Here is a 22248-nt window from a genome sequence, read left to right on the forward strand (position 1 = left end):
TTTATAGGATAAAGCCGCCAATTCTGAGACACGCCTGGCTGAAGCCAGGGCCAACAGCATTACCACTTTCCATGTGAGATATTTTAAGTCCACAGTGGTGAGTGGTTCAAACCAATGTGATTTTAGGAACCCCAAAACTACATTGAGATCCCAAGGTGCCACTGGAGGCACAAAAGGAGGCTGTATATGCAGTACCCCCTTGACAAACGTCTGAACTTCAGGAACTGAAGCCAGTTCTTTCTGGAAGAAAATCGACAGGGCCGAAATTTGAACCTTAATGGACCCTAATTTTAGGCCCATAGACAGTCCTGTTTGCAGGAAATGCAGGAAACGACCCAGTTGAAATTCCTCCGTAGGGGCCTTCCTGGCCTCGCACCACGCAACATATTTACGCCAAATACGGTGATAATGCTGTACGGTTACATCCTTCCTGGCTTTGATCAGGGTAGGGATGACTTCATCCGGAATGCCTTTTTCCTTCAGGATCCGGCGTTCAACAGCCATGCCGTCAAACGCAGCCGCGGTAAGTCTTGGAACAGACCGGGTCCCTGCTGGAGCAGGTCCCTTCTTAGAGGTAGAGGCCACGGGTCCTCTGTGAGCATCTCTTGAAGTTCCGGGTACAGAGTCCTTCTTGGCCAATCCGGAGCCACGAGTATAGTCCTTACTCCTCTCCTTCTTATGATTCTCAGTACCTTGGGTATGAGAGGCAGAGGAGGGAATACATACACTGACTGGTACACCCACGGTGTTACCAGAGCGTCCACAGCTATTGCCTGAGGGTCCCTTGACCTGGCGCAATACCTGTCTAGTTTTTTGTTGAGGCGGGACGCCATCATGTCCACCTTTGGTTTTTCCCAACGGTTCACAATCATGTGGAAGACTTCTGGGTGAAGTCCCCACTCTCCCGGGTGGAGGTCGTGTCTGCTGAGGAAGCAGGGGCGGAACTCCCGGAGACAGCGGAGTCTGTTGCCGCCGGGCTCCTGGCCATGAAGGGGGCACGGCGCCTACAGCTGCTCCGTTGTCCCCCGTTCCGTTCACACGATACGTTTCTGTAGTGCAGCAGGAGCTGCTAGAGGAGCAGCAGCTGACGAACGAACGAGCGAGCGCAGCGCTATCAGCATCAGCGGCGCTCGCTCCTCCTCCTCTCTGTGCTCTCTGCTGCTGTGTGCTCTGGCCTGGGTCGCAGATGTCACGTGACATCCTCCCGCGACCCAGAGCAGCCGCCCGCCAGGACACATAAGAAAAGAGCCGCCAGGAGAGAGTGGTAGTGCGGGATAGCGGAGCTGTCACAGTCAGGAGCGTGGACTCCTGTAAAGTACCCTACACTCAGTATGTAAAAATGCAAGCACTTTCGGAAAGAGAGAGGGGGGGGGGGTTTGACACATAAACATAAAATAGCAGCAGGTTCGGCACTCATAGTGACTCACACACAGGTACACTGATGGCCATTAACCCTGCCACCAGTGTACCTGTGTGTGAGTCACTATGAGTGCTGAACCTGCTGCTATTTTGTGTAATCCTTCTGTTTGGGCACCTGCTGCAGCAACCAGCTTAAAGGGAGAGCCGGACAAAGTGGATTTATATATATATATATATATTATATATATATATATATATATATATATATATATATATATATATATATATATATATATATATATATATATATATATATAGTGTTCACTCTAAGCTTCTTTCGCAGGGCGCTGCGCCCTGCCCCTTTTTTGAGTGACAGAATGCCGCCCTGCCCGTTTGTGCCCGCCCTGCTAAGGACTGCTCTTCTCCCCCCGCCGCGCTGTCACTTCTCCCCCCGCCGTGCTGTCACTTCTCCCCCCGCCGTGCTGTCACTTCTCCCCCCCGCCGCGCTGATATCTCTCAGCTGAAGGCGGAGACAGGGTCAGCGTGCAGCGGGGAGGAGCAGCCAATCAGAGCCTGTGGTGTCTCCCGCCAGTCCTCCGGCATGGTTTGATTCCCCCTCACCATGGCGCTGTGCGCTGACCTGGGCTCCGCTGTCAGCATCAAGAGACCGGCCCCGCTGACCCGGCACAGCGCTCTCCTCTGCAACGGTGAGTGCCGCTCTGCATCGGCCCTGTGCCCGTCCTCCCTTTCCTCCTAGTGCTCTCTCCCTGTTGCAGTGTGCCTCAGTGTTCTCTCCCTGTTGCAGTGTGCCTCAGTGTTCTCTCCCTGTTGCAGTGTGTGCCTCAGTGTTCTCTCCCTGGTGCAGTGTGCCTCAGTGTTCTCTCCCTGGTGCAGTGTGCCTCAGTGTTCTCTCCCTGGTGCAGTGTGCCTCAGTGTTCTCTCCCTGGTGCAATGTGCCTCAGTGTTCTCTCCCTGGTGCAGTGTGCCTCAGTGTTCTCTCCCTGGTGCAATGTGCCTCAGTGTTCTCTCGCTGGTGCAATGTGCCTCAGTGTTCTCTCCCTGGTGCAAAGTGCCTCAGTGTTCTCTCCCTGGTGCAATGTGCCTCAGTGTTCTCTCCCTGGTGCAGTGTGCCTCAGTGTTCTCTCCCTGGTGCAGTGTGCCTCAGTGTTCTCTCCCTGGTGCAGTGTGCCTCAGTGTTCTCTACCTGTTGCAGTGTGCCTCAGTGTTCTCTCCCTGGTGCAGTGTGCCTCAGTGTTCTCTCCCTGGTGCAATGTGCCTCAGTGTTCTCTCCCTGGTGCAATGTGCCTCAGTGTTCTCTCCCTGGTGCAGTGTGCCTCAGTGTTCTCTCCCTGGTGCAGTGTGCCTCAGTGTTCTCTCCCTGGTGCAATGTGCCTCAGTGTTCTCTCCCTGGTGCAATGTGCCTCAGTGTTCTCTCCCTGGTGCAATGTGCCTCAGTGCTCTATCCCTGGTGCAATGTGCCTCAGTGTTCTCTCCCTGGTGCAATGTGCCTCAGTGTTCTCTCCCTGGTGCAATGTGCCTCAGTGTTCTCTCCCTGGTGCAGTGTGCCTCAGTGTTCTCTCCCTGGTGCAATGTGCCTCAGTGCTCTATCCCTGGTGCAGTGTGCCTCAGTGCTCTATCCCTGGTGCAGTGTGCCTCAGTGTTCGCTCCCTGGTGCAATGTGCCTCAGTGTTCTCTCCCTGGTGCAGTGTGTCTCAGTGCTCTGCCTGGTGCAATGTGTATAACGTGCTCTATCTGGTGCAATATGTATAACGTGCTCTACCTGGCGCAGTGTGTATAGGAGGTTCTACCTGGTGCAATGTGTATAACGTGCTCTATCTGGCGCAATATGTATAACGTGCTCTACCTGGCGCAGTGTGTATAGGAGGTTCTACCTGGTGCAATGTGTATAAGCGGCACTGTTGTGTGGTATAATGTGATTTGGTACTATTATGTGGTCACGCCCCTTCCCCACGAAACAACGCCCCTAAATTTTTGCTTCGGCGCGCACTGTCCATGCTTTCACCTATAGGAATGGGAGCACCAAGCATTATAGTATGTACCTAATTTTGCCCTTCTAACTTAAAAATGTGCCCTCACGAATGAAAAATGTGCCCTCCCCGTGATCAGCACCCTGCCCTAAAAAAATCCTAGAGTGAACACTATATATATATACATACATACATACACACACACACACACACACACACACACACACACAGCGGTGTGGCACTCAAGGCAATAATGACAGAACTCCAATAATGCTGGTAGTCTACCAGCATTATTGGAGTTCTGTCATTATTGCCTTGAGTGCCGCACAGCTGTTCGCTGTATACACATTACTCTTTTGGAGGCACCGGGTGTCTAAAGCTCTGGTATACGGGAGTGCTGGGTCATTTGCTGTGTATCTATCTATCTATCTATCTATCTATATATATCATAAATGCATGCGGCTCCCAGACAGTAAACACAGCTTAGACCATGGCTAGCGTATGAACATTTCACACTGTCCCCAATTCTCAGTCCCCTTCCATTGCACATTGCTCTTTGTGTTGATCTCCTATTTGCTTGACCTCTCAATGCCAGACTGGCCACTTATTTGTATATCTTCAAGTCCATTCTACTTGCCTGTAGGCAGAGCGCTGGCTGGGTGTTACTGTGATGTAATTTGTCTATATGGAACTTCCACTTTAAAAACGTAAGTTACAGGCAGTATGGATGTTGTAATGGGCAGTATGGACGGTGTAATGGATAACATTACTCCCTTGCAGCACTGAGGTCATGGGTTTTACTCTCACCATGAGCCTAACTGTGTGGAGTTTGTATATTCTCCCCATGCTTGTGTGGGTTTTCTCCCACAATCAAAAAATATACTGGTAGGTTCATTGTCACTCAACAAAAATGAACCCAAGTGTGTGTGTACATGGGCAGGCTAGATGGGCCAAGTGGTTATCTGCCATCAAAATTTGTGTTACTGAAAACTATCATAGACTGCTATAGCACCAGTAGCCAGGAATTAAGTGGGACATTTATATTCTTTCTGTGCTACTGTACATGCATAATTTGGAAAAATCCGGTGTGGATCATTAGATCGACAGTGTCTAGGTCGACAATGTTTAGGTCGACAGGGTTGGAAGGTCGATAGGGTTTCTAGGTCAACATGTGCTAGGTCAACTGGTCAAAAGGTCGACATGAGTTTCACATTTTATTTTTTTTTGACCTTTTTCATACTTAACGATCCACGTGGACTACGATAGGAACGGTAATCTGTGCCTTCATGGTGATCTATGCTTACTTGCATTTTTGTTGCCTGTATAACCGTAAATCAGGTTCAAATTTGTTTTACAAAGAGTCGGCATGGGAAGGGGGGGCACCAACATTTATCTTGCCTCCGGGCACCTGGGACGAACTTACGCCACTGTGAGGAAGTCTGCTTCCCAGTTGTCCACTCCCGGAATGAACACTGCTGACAGTGCTATCACATGATTTTCCGCCCAGCGAAGAATCCTTGCAACTTCTGCCATTGCCCTCCTGCTTCTTGTGCCGCCCTGTCTGTTTACGTGGGCGACTGCCGTGATGTTGTCTGACTGGATCAGCACCGGCTGACCTTGAAGCAGAGGTCTTGCTAGGCTTAGAGCATTGTAGATGGCCCTTAGCTCCAGGATATTTATGTGAAGTGATGTCTCCAGGCTTGACCACAAGCCCTGGAAATTTCTTCCCTGTGTGACTGCTCCCCAGCCTCTCAGGCTGGCATCCGTGGTCACCAGGACCCAGTCCTGAATGCCGAATCTGCGGCCCTCTAGAAGATGAGCACTCTGCAACCACCACAGGAGAGACACCCTTGTCCTTGGTGACAAGATTATCCGCTGATGCATCTGAAGATGCGACCCGGACCATTTGTCTAGCAGATCCCACTGGAAGGTTCTTGCGTGGAATCTGCCGAATGGGATTGCTTCGTAAGAAGCCACCATCTTTCCCAGGACCCTTGTGCATTGATGCACTGAGACTTGGCCTGGTTTTAGGAGATTTCTGACTAGTTCGGATAACTCCCTGGCTTTCTCCTCCGGGAGAAACATCTTTTTCTGGACTGTGTCCAGGATCATCCCTAGGAATAGAAGTCGTGTCGTCGGGATCAGCTGCGATTTTGGAATATTGAGAATCCAACCGTGCTGGCGCAGCACTATCTGAGATAGTGCTACTCCGACTTCCAACTGTTCCCTGGATCTTGCCCTTATCAGGAGATCGTCCAAGTAAGGGATAACTAAAACTCCCTTCCTTCGAAGGAGTATCATCATTTCGGCCATTACCTTGGTAAAGACCCGGGGTGCCGTGGACAATCCAAACGGCAGCGTCTGAAACTGATAGTGACAGTTCTGTACCACAAACCTGAGGTACCCTTGGTGAGAAGGGTAAATTGGGACATGTAGGTAAGCATCTTTGATGTCCAGAGACACCATATAGTCCCCTTCTTCCAGGTTTGCAATCACTGCTCTGAGTGACTCCATCTTGAATTTGAACCTTTGTATGTAAGTGTTCAAGGATTTTAGGTTTAAAATTGGTCTCACCGAGCCGTCCGACTTCGGTACCACAAATAGTGTGGAATAGTACCCCTTTCCCTGTTGTAGGAGGGGTACCTTGATTATCACCTGCTGGGAATATAGCTTGTGAATGGCTTCCAATACTGCCTCCCTGTCTGAGGGAGATGTCGGTAAAGCAGACTTTAGAAAACGGCGAGGGGGAGACGTCTCGAATTCCAATTTGTACCCCTGAGATACCACCTGAAGGATCCAGGGGTCCACTTGCGAGTGGGCCCACTGCGCACTGAACTTCTTGAGACGGGCCCCCACCGTGCCTGAGTCCGCTTGTAAAGCCCCAGCGTCATGCTGAGGACTTTGTGGAGGCGGGAGAGGGCTTTTGTTCCTGGGAACTGGCTGTTTGTTGCAGCCTTTTTCCTCTCCCTCTGCCACGGGGCAGAAATGAGGCGCCTTTTGCCCGCTTGCCCTTATGGGGCCGAAAGGACTGCGCCTGATAATACGGCGTCTTCTTAGGTTGAGAAGCTACCTGGGGTAAAAATTTGGATTTTCCAGCAGTTGCTCTTGCAGAAATGGACAGCGCGCTAACTCTTGATGCCAGTCGGCAAATATCCCTCTGTGCATCACGCATATATAGAAATGCATCCTTCAAATGCTCTATAGTCAGTAATATACTGTCCCTATCTAGGGTATCAATCTTTTCAGTCAGGGAATCCGACCACGCCAGGCCCGCACTGCACATCCAGGCTGAGGCGATTGCTGGTCGCAGTATAACACCCGTGTGAGTGTATATACATTTTAGGATATTCTCCAGCTTTCTATCGGCAGGTTCCTTTAGGGCGGCCGTATCAGGAGAGGGTAGTGCTACCTGTTTAGACAAGCGTGTGAGCGCTTTATCCACCCTAGGGGGTGTTTCCCAACGTGCCCTATCCTCTGGCGGGAAAGGGTACGATGCCAATAACCTTTTAGGAATTATCAGTTTTTTATCGGGGGAAACCCACGCCTCATCACACACTTCATTTAATTCCTCGGATACAGGAAAAACTACAGGCAGTTTTTTCTCAGCAAACATAATACCCTTTTTAGTGGTACTTGTATTATCAGAGATATGCAATACATTTTTCATTGCTTCAATCATGTAACGTGTGGCCCTAGTGGAAGTCACGTTTGTCTCCTCATCATCGACACTGGAGTCAGTATCCGTGTCTGTGTCTGCCATTTGAGGTAACAGGCGTTTTAAAGCCCCTGATGGCGTTTGAGACCCCTGGACAGGCACAAGGTGAGTAGCCGGCTGTCTCATGTCGTCAACTGTCTGTCTTCAAGAGCTGACACTGTCACGCAATTCCTTCCATAAGCTCATCCACTCAGGTGTCGACTCCCTAGGGGGTGACAACTCTATAATAGGCAATTGCTCCGCCTCCATCTCATTTTCCTCCTCAAACATGTCGACACAATCGTACCGACACACCGCACACACACAGGGAATGCTCTGATAGAGGACAGGACCCCACTAGCCCTTTGGGGAGACAGAGGGAGAGTATGCCAGCACACACCAGAGCGCTATATATAGACAGGAATACCACTATAAAATGTGCTTTTCCCTTTATGGCTGCTGTTAGTATTAAAACTGCGCCAAATTAGTGCCCCCCTCTCTTTTTTACCCTTTTCTGTAGTGCAGGACTGCAGGGGAGAGTCAGGGAGACGTCCTTCCAGCGGAGCTGTGATGGAAAATGGCGCCCGTGTGCTGAGGAGATAGGCTCCGCCCCCTTCTCGGCGGCCTTTTCTCCCGCTTTTTGGTGAGTTCTGGCAGGGGTTAAAATACATCCATATAGCCCTGGGGGTTATATGTGGTGTATTTATGCCAGCCAAGGTGTTTACATTGCTGCTCAGGGCGCCCCCCCCTAGCGCCCTGCACCCTCAGTGACCGAAGTGTGAAGTGTGCCTGAGTAACAATGGCGCACAGCTGCAGTGCTGTGCGCTACCTTGTTGAAGACTGATGTCTTCTGCCGCCGATTTTTCCGGACCTCTTCTTGCTTCTGGCTCTGTAAGGGGGCCGGCGGCGCGGCTCTGGGACCGAGCTCCGAGGCTGGGCCTGTGTTCGGTCCCTCTGGAGCTAATGGTGTCCAGTAGCCTAAGAAGCCCAAGCTGGCTGCAAGCAGGCAGGTTCGCTTCTTCTCCCCTTAGTCCCTCGATGCAGTGAGCCTGTTGCCAGCAGGTCTCACTGAAAATAAAAAACCTAAAACTAAACTTTCACTAAGAAGCTCAGGAGAGCCCCTAGTGTGCACCCTTCTCGGCCGGGCACAAAAATCTAACTGAGGCTTGGAGGAGGGTCATAGGGGGAGGAGCCAGTGCACACCAGGTAGTCCTAAAGCTTTACTTTTGTGCCCAGTCTCCTGCGGAGCCGCTATTCCCCATGGTCCTTACGGAGTTCCCAGCATCCACTAGGACGTCAGAGAAATCAGCATTAAATTAACCCTCTGGCCCATAACACGCAGGGTAAAGGCCCTTAATTGACTATCTCAGGGCAGCTAATTGAATCTGTCCCGATATTTTTTGTCTTCAGGAAGAAATCTGCTTAAATGTCTTTGATAATTGCATAACTAGAAAACCCCACAGGACTGGTTTAACTACAAACACGTGGAAGTAATGCATTTTGTGCATTCCAAAGAATACCAAAAATACATATAGAAGACACACACAGATATATATCTTAGATATGAATCAGTTTTGTGCAGTTTCTCCTCCCCTCCGTATATTATCATCATTTATTAATAAGGTGCCGACAAGCGTCCGTGCAAGGAGAATTATAATAGTAAGAAATCAGAGTCACTGACTATTAAGCAGGGAATAGACTGGAGACAAAGATATTTCATGGTGAAAACAAAGATGGCTGAAAGTCCTGCTTACAACCTAGAATTAGAATACCTATGTTGTCACTAACAAGCACCATGGAATGTCAACGAAATAATCACGTAAAACAGCACATAATGGGCCCGATTCAGAGATGGACAGAATTGAAGAGCCACACAAGCGGCTTTGCAATTTCGTCCATTAAAATGCAGATGCATACAAGTGCACCATCCGTAGACGATACCTTGGATCACCAAGGCGATCATCAATTGCACTGGTTGCAGGTTTGCCAGACTGCGTAATCTGAGGCTTACTCGGCCTGACCTTTTCTGGCAGCTTGAGAGGCCAAGAAATACGCATGCAGCCATGCAGACCCTGGCCTCGTCTCTTCCAGAAAACGGGGCGACTCCCCCATCTCCGGGAACGCTGGCCAGGAACACCCCCTCGCTGCCTCCCAAAGGCTACAGCTTGTCAATCAAGCTGTGGCTGGGAGACATTGCAAGCAGACTTGCAGATGGAGGGTTGCACCTGCGCAGGACACATCCTGCGCATGCGAAGATCCTCCAACCATCTTAGATGGGCTCTAACCATCAGGTAAACATACATCTCTGAATCAGGCCCAATAAGACAAGTAGTATTACAACTTAATAAAATTCAAGTAAAAACATTTTGACAATTTACCATGCGCACAGCCATAGGAGAAAAAAAAACACTATTACACCGCCATTATGTGAAAGAACATAGATAGTCAGAGTTTCCCCAAATGCCGCCATTACAGTCAAGATTTTAAGGAAATCCTTGCTTGAGCCAAGATAGTTAAATTAAATTGACTGAGGTAAGCATGACTATTCCTAAAACCTGGACTGCAAAGACGGAGTTAGGGAAACTCTGGTCTAAGGGAAATAGATGTATGTATCTGAAAAGCAAAGTATTCAAACCTTTAGTGCTATTGGATCCAGACTAAAGTCCCACACATCACCAATAGAATCATCCAGGGCATTTTCAATTCTCCGCAGCTGAGATGTATATTCCTCAAGAAATTTCCCATAACTTTTTAGCTGTACCTCAGCATGAATTTCTATAGAGAATAAAAACATTGTTATGAGGACACATATCCAGTACTAATGAAATCAGTTTACTCTTACATTCGAGGCCACAGATTGCAGTAAAAAGAGAAGAAAATGTAAAAAAGTAGAATTTTTCCTCATACGGCAAGCACACCTCCCATGTTCATGAACAGAAAATCATTGTGCAGGAATGTGACCAGGATACAGTGCATATTTATTGACATTACTTTATCTTGGATCAGCAAGTGTTTGTGTTTGCAAGGACATAATCATGCACGCTTGACTGCAGTGCACTAATATGTGCATTTAAAGTCAATCAACTTTGTCAATGAACGCATGGAAATAGAACATTCCGGGCTGTGCATCGAAATTATTCCGCTCATTTCAAAGCTGAACAAGCCGCAGTCTTCATTGTTAACACAAATGGAGTGTGCATCGGGAGCGTCAGCAGCTCTGGCAGTGTATTCTTAAGCACAAACTAGCATATTAGCTATATGTTGTACACCCACTGGTGTAATATAATATCCTGTATGAATTCGCTGGGCATTGTAAGGTATAATACCATTACCAGTAGCAGCCAATCATTTTTATCATGGAACACAGTTGTTCGTACAAAATAACGGACGCCTAACTTCAGATTACTCTGTCCAGGGCGGGTCTAGCTCACATTTTATGATCCTTAGGGGGCCGCTATAATTAATGATAGACCAACGGAGCAATTAATTTGTTTTGGGGGCACATTACCGCAGTGGTCATGCCCAAATAGACCAGGTTTATCTGCGTATAGTGGCTATACCAGTCTCAAATCCTGATTAGGATGACCAAACCACACACTTTTGCTTGCCATCTCAGGAGGCTGTGAGCAGAAAGGTGTCTCCCGTGGATAATGGGTGCCCACAGAAACAACTACATTTCTCCACTGAGCACCGATTAGTGACAGTGGCCAGGGGAAACAACTGAATTGCACCCATAGAGTCACTTTTAGTTTCAACATATAGGTTGAAATGTGATAGTCTGAGAGTTGCAGGCTGTGCGGGACTTTGCACAAATCTGCCCATATTTTTTAAAGCCTTAATCATTTAAATGGCAAAACCAGGTTGGTTTTGCTATGTAAATGATTGCTGCTTAAAAAAAACGGGCAGACTCACACGAAGTCCGGCACCTTGAAACTTGTTTGACCATTAAATTTCACCAACAGTATTGTAGATTTTATTGTAACACAAAGTTCCTTTGCTTAGCAAGTTGTATGTTTTGTCACATGCTGCATTTTCCTATGCAAGTTATGGGGCTGACAGGTAAAATGCATGACAGAGTGGCGTTGCCAGCGTTCAAAAGTTGTGCTGTGTTAGCAAAGGTATGGTTTTTTTACATCATTTAATCACATTTCACTCATAATGTTTCATCTTTAATACATACAATAAAAAGAATATTTATGAAAAACAAAGATTTGTCATAAAACAATTCAACATTTTCTATCCAAACTGAAATGACATTTTGCTAATGGAATAAAGAAATGGGATTAGAATGGAAAAAAAAAAAAATTAAGACAAAGGGAAATTAAACAGCTTGTAAAAAAGCAAAAGTTTCCCCCCCCCAGCAGAGTTTTCCTGAAATGAAACAGCAGTTCCTGTTTTGGAATTTGCTTCACTGGGCATGATACAAAGGTGGACATTTATCAAAGCTTGGAGAAGGATAAAGTACCAACCAAGCCGCTCCTAAATGTTGGTTAGAAACATTACTTAAACTAAAGACCCATATAGACGGGACAATGCGGGAGAGATGTGTGCTGAGCGTACCGCTCAGCACACATCTCTCCCGCCGCTCAGCACAGCGCGATCTGTGCTGAGCGTGCGGGGGGGAGACGGGGGGGGGGGCGCTCATTTCACCCAGCGGGTGAAATGATCTACCCGCTAGATTGGCCTGCACTGCAGGCCAATCTAGCAGCAGCGGAGCAATAATGCTAAAATTCTAAGCAATCTAGTCAGATTGCTTAGACTATCGCTCCGTTTGTATCCCCCTTAACTTTTGTGGACCTACTGTACCCTTGTGTTGCAATGAAGAATTTCAAGAAAATGGTCCAAAGAACCTGGTATACATACATCAACTGTATCATTACTAATCAATTAATATTTTGTACTTTCTGTAGAGCACGCGAAAAGGCTATACTGTAGGGTACAAAATGAATTAGATCCATCTGTATCACCAGACATATCTAAGCGCTCAATGCACAACTGATATACATATAAGCCACACAGTTAATTTAAACATGGCACGTATAATACATAGCCCACGGTAAGTGAAAAAGCTGCCTGAGTGTACGCAATAAGATCTCAACCAGTTGAAAACTATCAGCTGGTAGTGACAAAGCTTAGTCATAAAGCACACTACTACTGATGGTACGCAACAAATGTATGACTCGAAACTTTATGATAATATAATTTGTCAGAAATAGAATGCCTGGGGCTATAAAGAACACATTTAAAAAGTATGAAAGAAAGATGTCTGAATGTTTGGATTATGCTTAACAATAGATAGACCAGCACTTTCACTACAGTGATGTTTCTTTGATTGGTCTGATTGTTGCTATGTTCAGCAATTCACTCCAAATTAATCTAAAAGGCAGAGTGTATCTAAAATTCATTCAGTGTGACTTCTATTCACAGGACAGCTGCCATGCAGGGAGACCAGGAGGGGACAGCTCAGAGCCAGTGGGAATTTTGTCCTTTCGCATTCTCATGGCCATGTTTTGTCAGGAATGATTTTCCTTCTGTTAAAACATTGAACAAATAAAAGTAGTTTCTTTTTTTTTTTTTTTTCTTTACCCAATAATGTGCCCCATGTAAACCTGTATTTGTCAAACACACTATTTTCCTAGGACCATAAAACATCACATACGTCCTAGTTCAAAGTAAGTTAAAAAAATGAAAAAAGTATATATATTCAGAGTGGACCTATATGACCTATGAATAGGGTGATAGCACAAATAAGTGACAGGATGCACGAGTGAAAGTGGAACATGTGGGATGCAGCACTGGGCATAGGACAGCAGCCCGTACTCCCCGCGTCATCAACACCGGGTATGCTACGTATGACCCTGCTGGGGTCAGGGCTGGCAAGCAGCAAGCAGTGTATACATGGCAAGTGACAGGCAACCCCCCCGACAACAAAGTAAGCACAGTGCAGCAACCATAACACCCATCATGCGCCCCCACCCCGCTTACTCTGAGAGCCGTCATCGAACCGATCAAACTCCCAGTCCGGAGACACAGCATCGCTAGTCGCCGCCATCGCTGCCCAACCGAGGGATGACCACCAACCCCACCCGCCACTGTCCCCCGCGACACCCGGCTGCACGTGACTTCCTGCCAGTGCACGCCCCTTGCTCAACCTCGGGGATGCAGGTGACGTGTAGTTCCACAGCCGGACGCATCTGCGGCCATTTTTATTACGGGCAAATGCAGCCAGCGTGTACATAGAGTGACTCACTGTTGGTGTATAATTCTTCCCATTCTATCCCGCACCCGGGGCAGTGTCTTACTGGTCCCTTTGTATAAGGCCAACCTCGTCTTTTTAACAGTTTTTTACTTGGCTTACCGGAGTGAGTTACCCAGAGCCGGCCATAGGCATAGGTAAACTAGGCAATTGCCTAGGGCATTTGATATGCCTAGGGGCATCATCAGCTTCTGCTGATTAAAATGATATGCGGCATGCATATATTCTGTATGTAGCATTTCATATGCAGATACAGTCACAGTCTCACACAGTATATATGCATGTTGCATATCAGTTTAATCAGCAGAAGCTGCTTGTGCATCCTAGCCACATAGCAATGCAAATAAGATGCATTTTCATTAAAAAAAAAAGGTGCCTGACGTTAGCATTGATGCAAGATTTGTGAGGACACATCTGTATCCACGTAGAGGCAGAGGTCACAGTGTTAGTGGAAGTGTGAGTGCTGTGTGCATGTGAGTGGGTTGGTTGTGCAGTAGTGTTCGGAATATGTGTAAGGAGCATTATGTGTGTCATGTAAAAATGCATTAATAATGTGCAACATATGTGTAAAGGGCCACTATGTGTGTCATTATGTGTATAAGGGCATTAATAATGTGCTGCATATGTGTAACAGGGTACTACTGTATGTGTGTCATTATGTGTATAGGGGCACTAATAATGTGCAGAAGATGTGTAGGGGGCACCATGTGTGTCATTATGTGTATAAGGGCATTAATAATGTGTGGCATATGTGTAAGTGACATTATGTGTAAAAGGGCATTAATAAAGGTTGTCATAATGTGTAAGGTGCATTATGTTTAGAAGGACATTAATGTGTCTCATGTGTAAGGGGCATTACTGTGTGGAATTGTGTATAAATGCATTACTAATGTGTGGCATTATGTGTTTAAGTTGCTCTACTATGTGGTGTTGCATATAGAAAGGGCACTACTGTGTCGTCTAATGTGAATAAAGAGCAATAAGGTGTGGTGTAATGTGAATAAGGAGCAATTCAGTGTGATGTAATGTGAATAAGGGGCTCTACTGTGAGAAGTAACGTTTATAAGGTAAAGTGATACTACTGTGGGATGTAATATAAATTATGGACACTATCGCAAGATAAAATGTGAATAAAGTTGCAGTACTGTGTGGCGTAATTGGAATTGGGGTTACTATTGTGTGGCCATGCCCCTTCCCCGCAAGAAGATGCCCCTTTTTGGGCTGTGCGTCAAATGTGCGAACTGTTCCTATTTAAAATATATGGGGTACAAGGACTGCTATGGGTGAGGGGTGATGGTGCTGGGAAAGAGGTGCAAGGTCAGAGGCAGAACCAGCGGTGGTGCTAGGGGGCACCAGCCAAAGTCTTGCCTAGGGCATCATATTGGTTAGGGCCGGCTCTGGAGTTACCGCATTGTTCTCTTAGCACTGCTTCATTATACACCTACTTCTAAGGACGGAATACATACCTTTTACCAGCGGCCGGGATCTCGGCTGTCATGATCCCGACAGCGGGATCCTGGCCACCAGTATGCCGGCAGCTGGATGACCGCTAGAAAGCCCCTTGCCACAGGAGCTTTTCTCCTTCTATGGGTATCGTGGACCTCCACAGATGGAGAAGAGGGAGAAATCCTATGATACGGGTATTCAGGCAGTGGGATTTTACCACCTGTAGTAGGGATTCCGGCGTCGGCACTGTGACAGCGGGTGTAAATGCTGATTTACATACAGGACTAAAAGCAACACTTTAAAAAGACATTTCATATACTTTAAATGAAGCCGCTGCGCCGCTATACTTAATCCACAACCTACGTACTTATTACACCATTAGCGTACAGAGCCCCGTACCGTGTACGGACTTAGCGTACAAACGCCGCGCTGGCTGTACAAAGTACACGCAGCGCGTACACACCCAAAGATACACCGTGAACCCTTAACAGCTATGCATGCGATAGTAATACACTTTAAACCTTAGCAGGGAAAGGAAAACACGACACCAGATTGTATTTAAGCTGCTGGGTTCCGACACCACAACATATTATTACTGAAAGGGGGTTACAATAACAAAGCAATACAATACAAAAGAATAATGGCTACAGTCAATTGTACATACTTGTTTGGATTTCGCCGCGCTACCCAGTCTGGTCCTCGGTCATCTAGATAGATAACTTTTAGAGTCTTGTGTGACCAGGCCTGCAGCTGGCTCCCTTTATACAATCTTCCAAAACTTAACACAATGGATACTGTAATCTCTTTGTCCATTGGACACAGGGATAGTCATTTACAGTACAGGAGAGGTCATAGGTTGGTTTGAATAGGTGGGCGATGTCTGTTCAAGATGCACTTGTGGGTAGTCTCCTCTGGGTTCCCGCCGCATACCTAATGTACAGTAAATACAGTTTATATCTATATTCTGCTCCTGCACATAACTATTCGCAGGAACGTGCGATCTTCTGCAAACCAACACCGGAATATTACCCTTAAAATACCCTACAGCTGGATGCCAAACACCACCTTATAACCTTGTTCTGTCCCCTCCTATCCTGTAAAGGTGAATCCCTTTGTTCTGATACCATTTAAACTGTTGTAACTTGCTGGTGTGGTGCAGGGAAACTATGTGTACATTGTGCACTATTTGGATTAAATATGTAATGTGTTTTGATGGCTTTTCCATGCATTCACAAACTCTACTGTAAATACTCATACCACGCGCTAATGCGCAGGACCGCGGGAGCGACCATACGCAAATTGCAAATATGCGCACGCACGGCAGAACAAGTACACGCACGGAGGCCATCTGTGTGTAGTTTGTACGTGATGTGTGTACTGCAATATTTTTCGACTTTGACAGTCCACCCTTTGGCAGTCACCAATAACTGCCACTATCTAATCAATAAACAGAAAAATATCTATACAATATCTACAGAAGTTTGGATGGTCGGGGGAGAGTTGTAGGTGGGAAATATATGACTTAGTGGGATAGTAATAAGCATGTATGTATGAATCTATGTCTGAGGGGCATGTATCATCGTGCCGTATATGTTCTACATAAGCTTCGAGGTATTGCGAAGTATACATTAAATCCTTCTCATCCCGTATTAAGGGTCTGTAAATGGGCCAACAAACACTACCGAGCTCTTTTTGGCTTTTTGTTCCAACAAATGGGGTGCACGTTTAGTTGATGATACATGGAGGGGGAAACATATGTGAGTGCTAGTATATGTGGATATCACCTGTCGACTATGTGTGCCATTAGCTGGAGGTTGCAGAGCTGAAGATAAGACACATATATAAAAATACATTCACATAAACATTTTGGGTAGGGCTGATGTCTTTTCCGGATGGATGTATCTGGGCAGAGGGGGAGACAAAAGAAAAACGGGTGAAAGAAACAGGTCATGAAATTCATTTGCAATCCTTATCATAACACTGTCTCTATGGATGGGTCATAAATTAAATCTGCTGCTATAACAGCGCCCTCGCTCCTTAGACTCATCAAATTTGTGCCGTGCTTGCGCCGCATTAGAATTTGAACACCTAAATATTGAACCAATAATTATGACGACTCCCAGGATACAAAGGAGAAACTTCCCCACACTCATAATGACATTCTGATCCCACTCTCCTAAACCTGAGAACCATTTGCGTGGGTTCAACCATGAGACCCAGCCGGTCAGTTCATTACTTACAGTTGTTAAGGTAAGGTTGTGCTTCCTCCTGAACTCCCACTTCAACTGCAAGATATCGTCCATCTTTTGATCGATAATCTCCGTTGGGTCGTCAGTGCTGTTTGTAATATACGTACAGCACTTCACACCATATTGAGTTACCAGAGTTACACAGTACCCACCTGTCACGGCTGTGACATAATTAAGGACCATCCTGTGCTGAATCCGTTCCTTCTTGTAAGCTTGTAACTCCCTTCCTGTATACCTGAAGGTGTCGTCATACATCTCAGTGATATTATCTATCAAGTTCGCTAGCGCATGGATATACCTATAATTTACAGTTCCTCTGGCAGTACGGGTAATGTCTAATGCGAGAAGGAACTGAATCCCGGTGGATTTGTGGATCAAATCAGAGGCTGCATGCTTTGCCCTGTCTATGAGGTGTCTCTTGATGATGTGTTCATAGTGAGTATGAGTATAAGGAGCCTGAGCACTGCGGTGAACGTCTTTCATTTTATCATGGGTTATGGTCATGACCTCTGGTAGTACTCTCCCAATATAACACAATCCCTCTGAGCTCGGGGCAAGCCACTTGTACGCCTTCCTCCCACATATGAAATAGGCATCATCTGGGAGAACATAGGGGACAAAAAATATAACATCACCATATTACAAATTTTCCAAGTAAAGAAACCAATCCCTAGTTCTCCTATCTGCTCAGTACAAGTATCGGGCTGGATGATATGAGCACAATACCCTGACGATACTTTTCCAACCCACATGGTCTTGCTTCCACGAGTATATCTATACCGGAAATACCTCCCACTGTTGGCTATTTGGCGTACAAGTTCAGAGTCTATGGGTAGCCTATCAGCTCTGTATGAAAAGGTCATTGTCTGGTTATTCCATGTCACTTCCCAATTTCCCGGTTTTCGGTAATTGGAAATATTAAAACACAATAAGGACCTGTCTACATGATACTGGTGGAGCTTCAAACTAGGGGGCCTAGAGATATTGAATTTCTTGTCCACCGGTCTCCCACCCCGCAATTCGAGTACCTCATCTATTGCTAAAGGGTATGGTACTAATCCTGACTTACTCTGACCTTGAGGTACTTGTGAGCACACCCAGCATTCTGTCTGGTTTAAGACCTTACCCACTAGTGAGTGGTAATCACTCAACGGATGGTGGTCCATGTCAATATTAAGGTTGGACTGACATCTCTGGATGCACCCATCCTCTACTATATTCTCACAATTCCTATAAATACAATATTCATCAGACAATAACCCCTCACAGTGCCTCCGAGCTCCCTGACTACCAGAGCGCTTACTGATGCTAGCCTTTACTAGAGTGATGTGCTGATGTGAGATCCTACAAATTCATACTCGCCATCAGAACCCATTCCAGATCCCTGCTCGACCTCTCTGGGACCCTCACCAAAACAAACTGTCCTGATCAAAACCAGAATTACTAGCAGGACCCGAAACGCAGTCTCTTGTGATCGATCCATTTCGTTAGAGGAAAGGAGGAAAATAAGAAGGAGAAAAGAAAGGAAAATGCAGGGGAAGGTGAAAAAAAGAAAATGGTGCGACAACCGTTCTAGATCTTGTTACTCTCTGTGCTCAGATGCCCTTCAACAGTCCTGCCTCTCAACTTTCCCAGAACAAACACTCCAGTGATACGAGATTCTCTATACTCGGCTCTTTGTCACGAGTTCTCTCCGGGTCAGCGACCTTCTTGCAGTGGGAAGAGTGGACCCAAGTCTCTCGGCGACCTTCAATGCTGTCGTGCTGGTTAACAAGACTTGGTATGGTCCTTCCCACCTGTCTATGAGGCAACCTGAGCGTAAGAAATTTCGAATCATCACATAATCCCCAGGCTCAATGTCATGACAATTACTGTTCGGTAGGTCAGGGATCACCAGCTTTAAATTTCTCTGTTGATTTCTCAGCTGCTGGCCCATCCCAACCAAATATTTCACAGTCACTTCATTATTACATTTCAAATCATCCTGGGGGTCTATCATTACATGAGGTTGTCGACCAAAAAGAATTTCAAAGGGTGATAAGTTAAGGGGAGACCTGGGAGTGGTTCTGATGCTGTACAACACTAGTGGCAAAGCTTCTGGCCACAGCAATCCAGTCTCAGCCATTCATTTGCTCAGCTTGTTCTTAATAGTGCTGTTCACTCTCTCTACCTTTGCACTTGCCTGTGGACGGTACGGAGCATGCAGCTGGGTCTGGGACTGAGGGTCGACAGCACAAAGGTCGACACACCTTAGGTCGACATGGACAAAAGGTCAACATGGACAAAAGGTCGACAGGAACAAGGTCGACATGGAAAAAGGTCGACATGAGGTTTTTTGGTGTCGTTTTCTTCGTAGAGTGACCGGGAACCCCAATTAGTGCACCGCGTCCCCTCGCATGGCTCGCTTCGCTCGCCATGCTTCGGGCATGGTGCCTTCGCTCCGCTACCGCTTCGCTCGGCACACTTTACCGTTCCAATCGTAGTCCACGTGGATCGTTAAGTATGAAAAGGTTCAAAAAAAGAAAAAAATCGTGAAAAACTCATGTCGACTTTTTTTCCATGTCGACCTTGTTTATGTCGACATTTTGTCCATGTCGACCTTTTGTCCATGTCGACCTAAGGTGTGTAGACCAATTGGCGTCGACCTAAGGTGTGTCGACCTTTGTGCTGTCGACCTGGAGTCCGGATACCATGCAGCTTGCTATTAATTCCCATCAGTTTGCACATGACCTGAAAGACTTCACCTGTAAAATGGGTACCCCTGTCACTTTCAATTATTCTAGGGATACCATATCTACACACAAATTCCTGCACAATTTTCTTTGCAGTGAACGTAGCAGTATTTGTGGCAGCAGGGAACGCTTCTACCCAGTTGGAAAATACATCAATACAAACTAACACATATTTCAAATTCCTATAGGGTGGTAACTGTAAGAAGTCGATTTGTATTACCTGAAAAGGTCCGTCTGTAGGAGGTATATAGGATGGCTCTGTTGGTATTGTCTTTCCAATATTCTTCCTCAAGCAAGTAAAGCATGTCATTGCTCTCTTACTGTTGGGCGCGGCGGTTTTTGTCCGCGTTCTGACCGAGCAGCGGTCACGGCCGCCGCGCCTCTCACTCTGTATGCTCCCGCACGGCGCCTAGCAACGCCGGGACGCCGTGCGCGCGATAGCCGCCGGGTCCCTGGCAACGCTAGGACGGCGTGCATCCAGGGCCGCCGGGTCCATGGCAACGGGGACGCCACAGGCAGACCGTGTTTCCCGTTGCCATGAGAGTACTCACACCTGCACACACACGACATTCATCAATCAGGCTCTGCCCTGCCATTGGAGGGTTCCCTGTTATATGCCTCCTCAGTGCCTCACACAGACGCCGGTGATAGCTTCCTGCATGCTGTTCCTGCCTGGTAACGTCTGTTCCTGATTTAGCTGTATCTGGTCGATCCTGTTCCCTGTGCTCCCGAGTCCTGGAGTTCTGAAGCCGGTCCTGGGAATCCTTCCTGTCCAAAACGAACCTGTTGCAGTCATCCGCGGGTTCTCATTATTTGGGGTTCTCTCCCGGTTTCGTGAGTAGCGGCTTCTGCCGCGAGTTGCGGCCTAGGCCGCTTTAACTTTGTATTACTTTTGTGTTGGAGGTTTTTGCGGAGGTTTCCGCTTTTCACTGTCCTCCCCGGAACTCGGCGGTGCCGTGTGGGGGAACGGACAGTGGTATCTTTTTGTTGTCCTTTTTCCTTGGCGGCGTGCCGCACATACCTTTAGTTTTAGGGTTGTTAGTAGCCCCTAGCTTCTGTTTGTTTTAGTTAGAGGTCCCCTTGTTATTACCCTGTCTCGGTTCACGCTTTGTCTCTCTCTAAAACCTGGGGGCATCGGAGTTGGGCAGACCTAATCCGCCCTTCAAACGCGGCTGCCGTGGGCCCAAGAAACCATAGTCGTTAAGGCGTGAGTCGACCACACGGGTAAGACAACAGAGGTAGGGTGCTAGGGGCTATTCCCGTACCTCTCCTTAGTTCAGCATCACGTTCTGGTGCTCTGAACTCGCATCACTACATCTCTCCAGTTCTGAGCATCAGGAACGTAACACTTACCTGCATGAGAAGAGAATCCTGGCGCACACCAGTAGGCTCTTACCAATTTGCACATACCCTCTTTGTCCAGATGAGTCAGACCGTGTGCCGCCTCAGCTAGGCTTGGAAGATATGCTCTGGGGGCCACTGGTTTACTGTGTCTACCTGTCCATAGTCCTGAGGACTCCTGGCCATACCCCTTTGCCCTCCAGACTGCCTTTTCCTGTAGGGAACACAAATTTTGCATTTCGATTAATTGTTGTGTGTTGATTGTGTTAAATGTCATCAGTGATGTGATATCCGTTTGTATAGGGGTGCTGGCTGCTGATTTAGCAGCTTCATCTGCCCGGCTGTTACCAAGTAAAATTGGGTCTTGGTTGTAAGTGTGTGCTTTGCACTTGATAACAGCCACTCTGTCTGGTTCCTGTATTGCTGCCAAAAGCCTTTTGATGTGGGACGCATGCGCTACAAGTGTGCCAGCTGCCGTCATGACATTTCTGAGGCGCCATAGGGCCCCGAAATCATGCACCACTCCAAAGGCGTACCTAGAATCTGTGTATATATTAGCTGACTTACCCTTGGCCAATTCACACGCTCTGGTTAGGGCGACCAACTCAGCAACTTGTGCTGAGTGCGGTGGGCCCAGGGGTTCAGCTTCTATGATACCTTCGTCATCTACAACTGCATATCCAGTGCACAAATCTCCCAATTCTGTCTGTCTGTGGCAACTACAGTCAGTGTAGAAGGTAAAGTCTACTCCTTCCAGTGGGTTGTCACTGATGTCAGGTCTCACTGTGAAAGTCTGATTCAGGTATTCCATACAATCATGCATATCAGTATCTGCACTAAATCCTCCTTCACCATCATTCTCATCCTCCACCCTTTGTGCCTGTCCAGGCACACTTGGCAAGTAAGTAGCAGGATTTAGTGAGCTGCATCTCTTAATGGTGATGTTTACCGGGGCCATCAGTGATAATTCCCACTTTGTAAACCGAGCAGATGAGACATGTCGGGTTTGGGCTGAGTTTAGTAAGGCTGATACTGCATGAGGTGTATGAATGGTCAGGTCATGTCCTAACACTACGTCCTCGCTTTTTCTTACCAGCAAAGCTATCGCTGCAACACTTCGCAAGCAAGTGGGGAGAGACCGCGCTACTTTGTCCAACTGTGCACTGTAGTAAGCTACCGGTCT

The 22248-nt window shown here is 47.1% G+C and overlaps 1 protein-coding gene across 1 annotated transcript in view; it reads right to left on the reverse strand.

Annotated features, from left to right (window-relative positions):
* The window catches only part of WASHC4 (WASH complex subunit 4), a 209637-nt gene extending 196453 nt beyond the window's left edge, over positions 1-13184 (reverse strand). The window contains exons 1-2 of the mRNA XM_063927760.1: positions 13027-13184; positions 9677-9816 (exon numbers count right to left, since the gene is read on the reverse strand). Of these exons, the coding sequence (XP_063783830.1) occupies positions 9677-9816; positions 13027-13093 (207 nt within the window). The 5' untranslated portion in view covers positions 13094-13184. The remainder of the gene's footprint in view (positions 1-9676; positions 9817-13026) is intronic.
* Between the last annotated feature and the right edge of the window lie 9064 nt (positions 13185-22248).

The sequence above is a fragment of the Pseudophryne corroboree genome, chromosome 6 (genome assembly GCF_028390025.1).
Source record: "Pseudophryne corroboree isolate aPseCor3 chromosome 6, aPseCor3.hap2, whole genome shotgun sequence".
Taxonomy (NCBI): Eukaryota; Metazoa; Chordata; class Amphibia; order Anura; family Myobatrachidae; genus Pseudophryne; species Pseudophryne corroboree.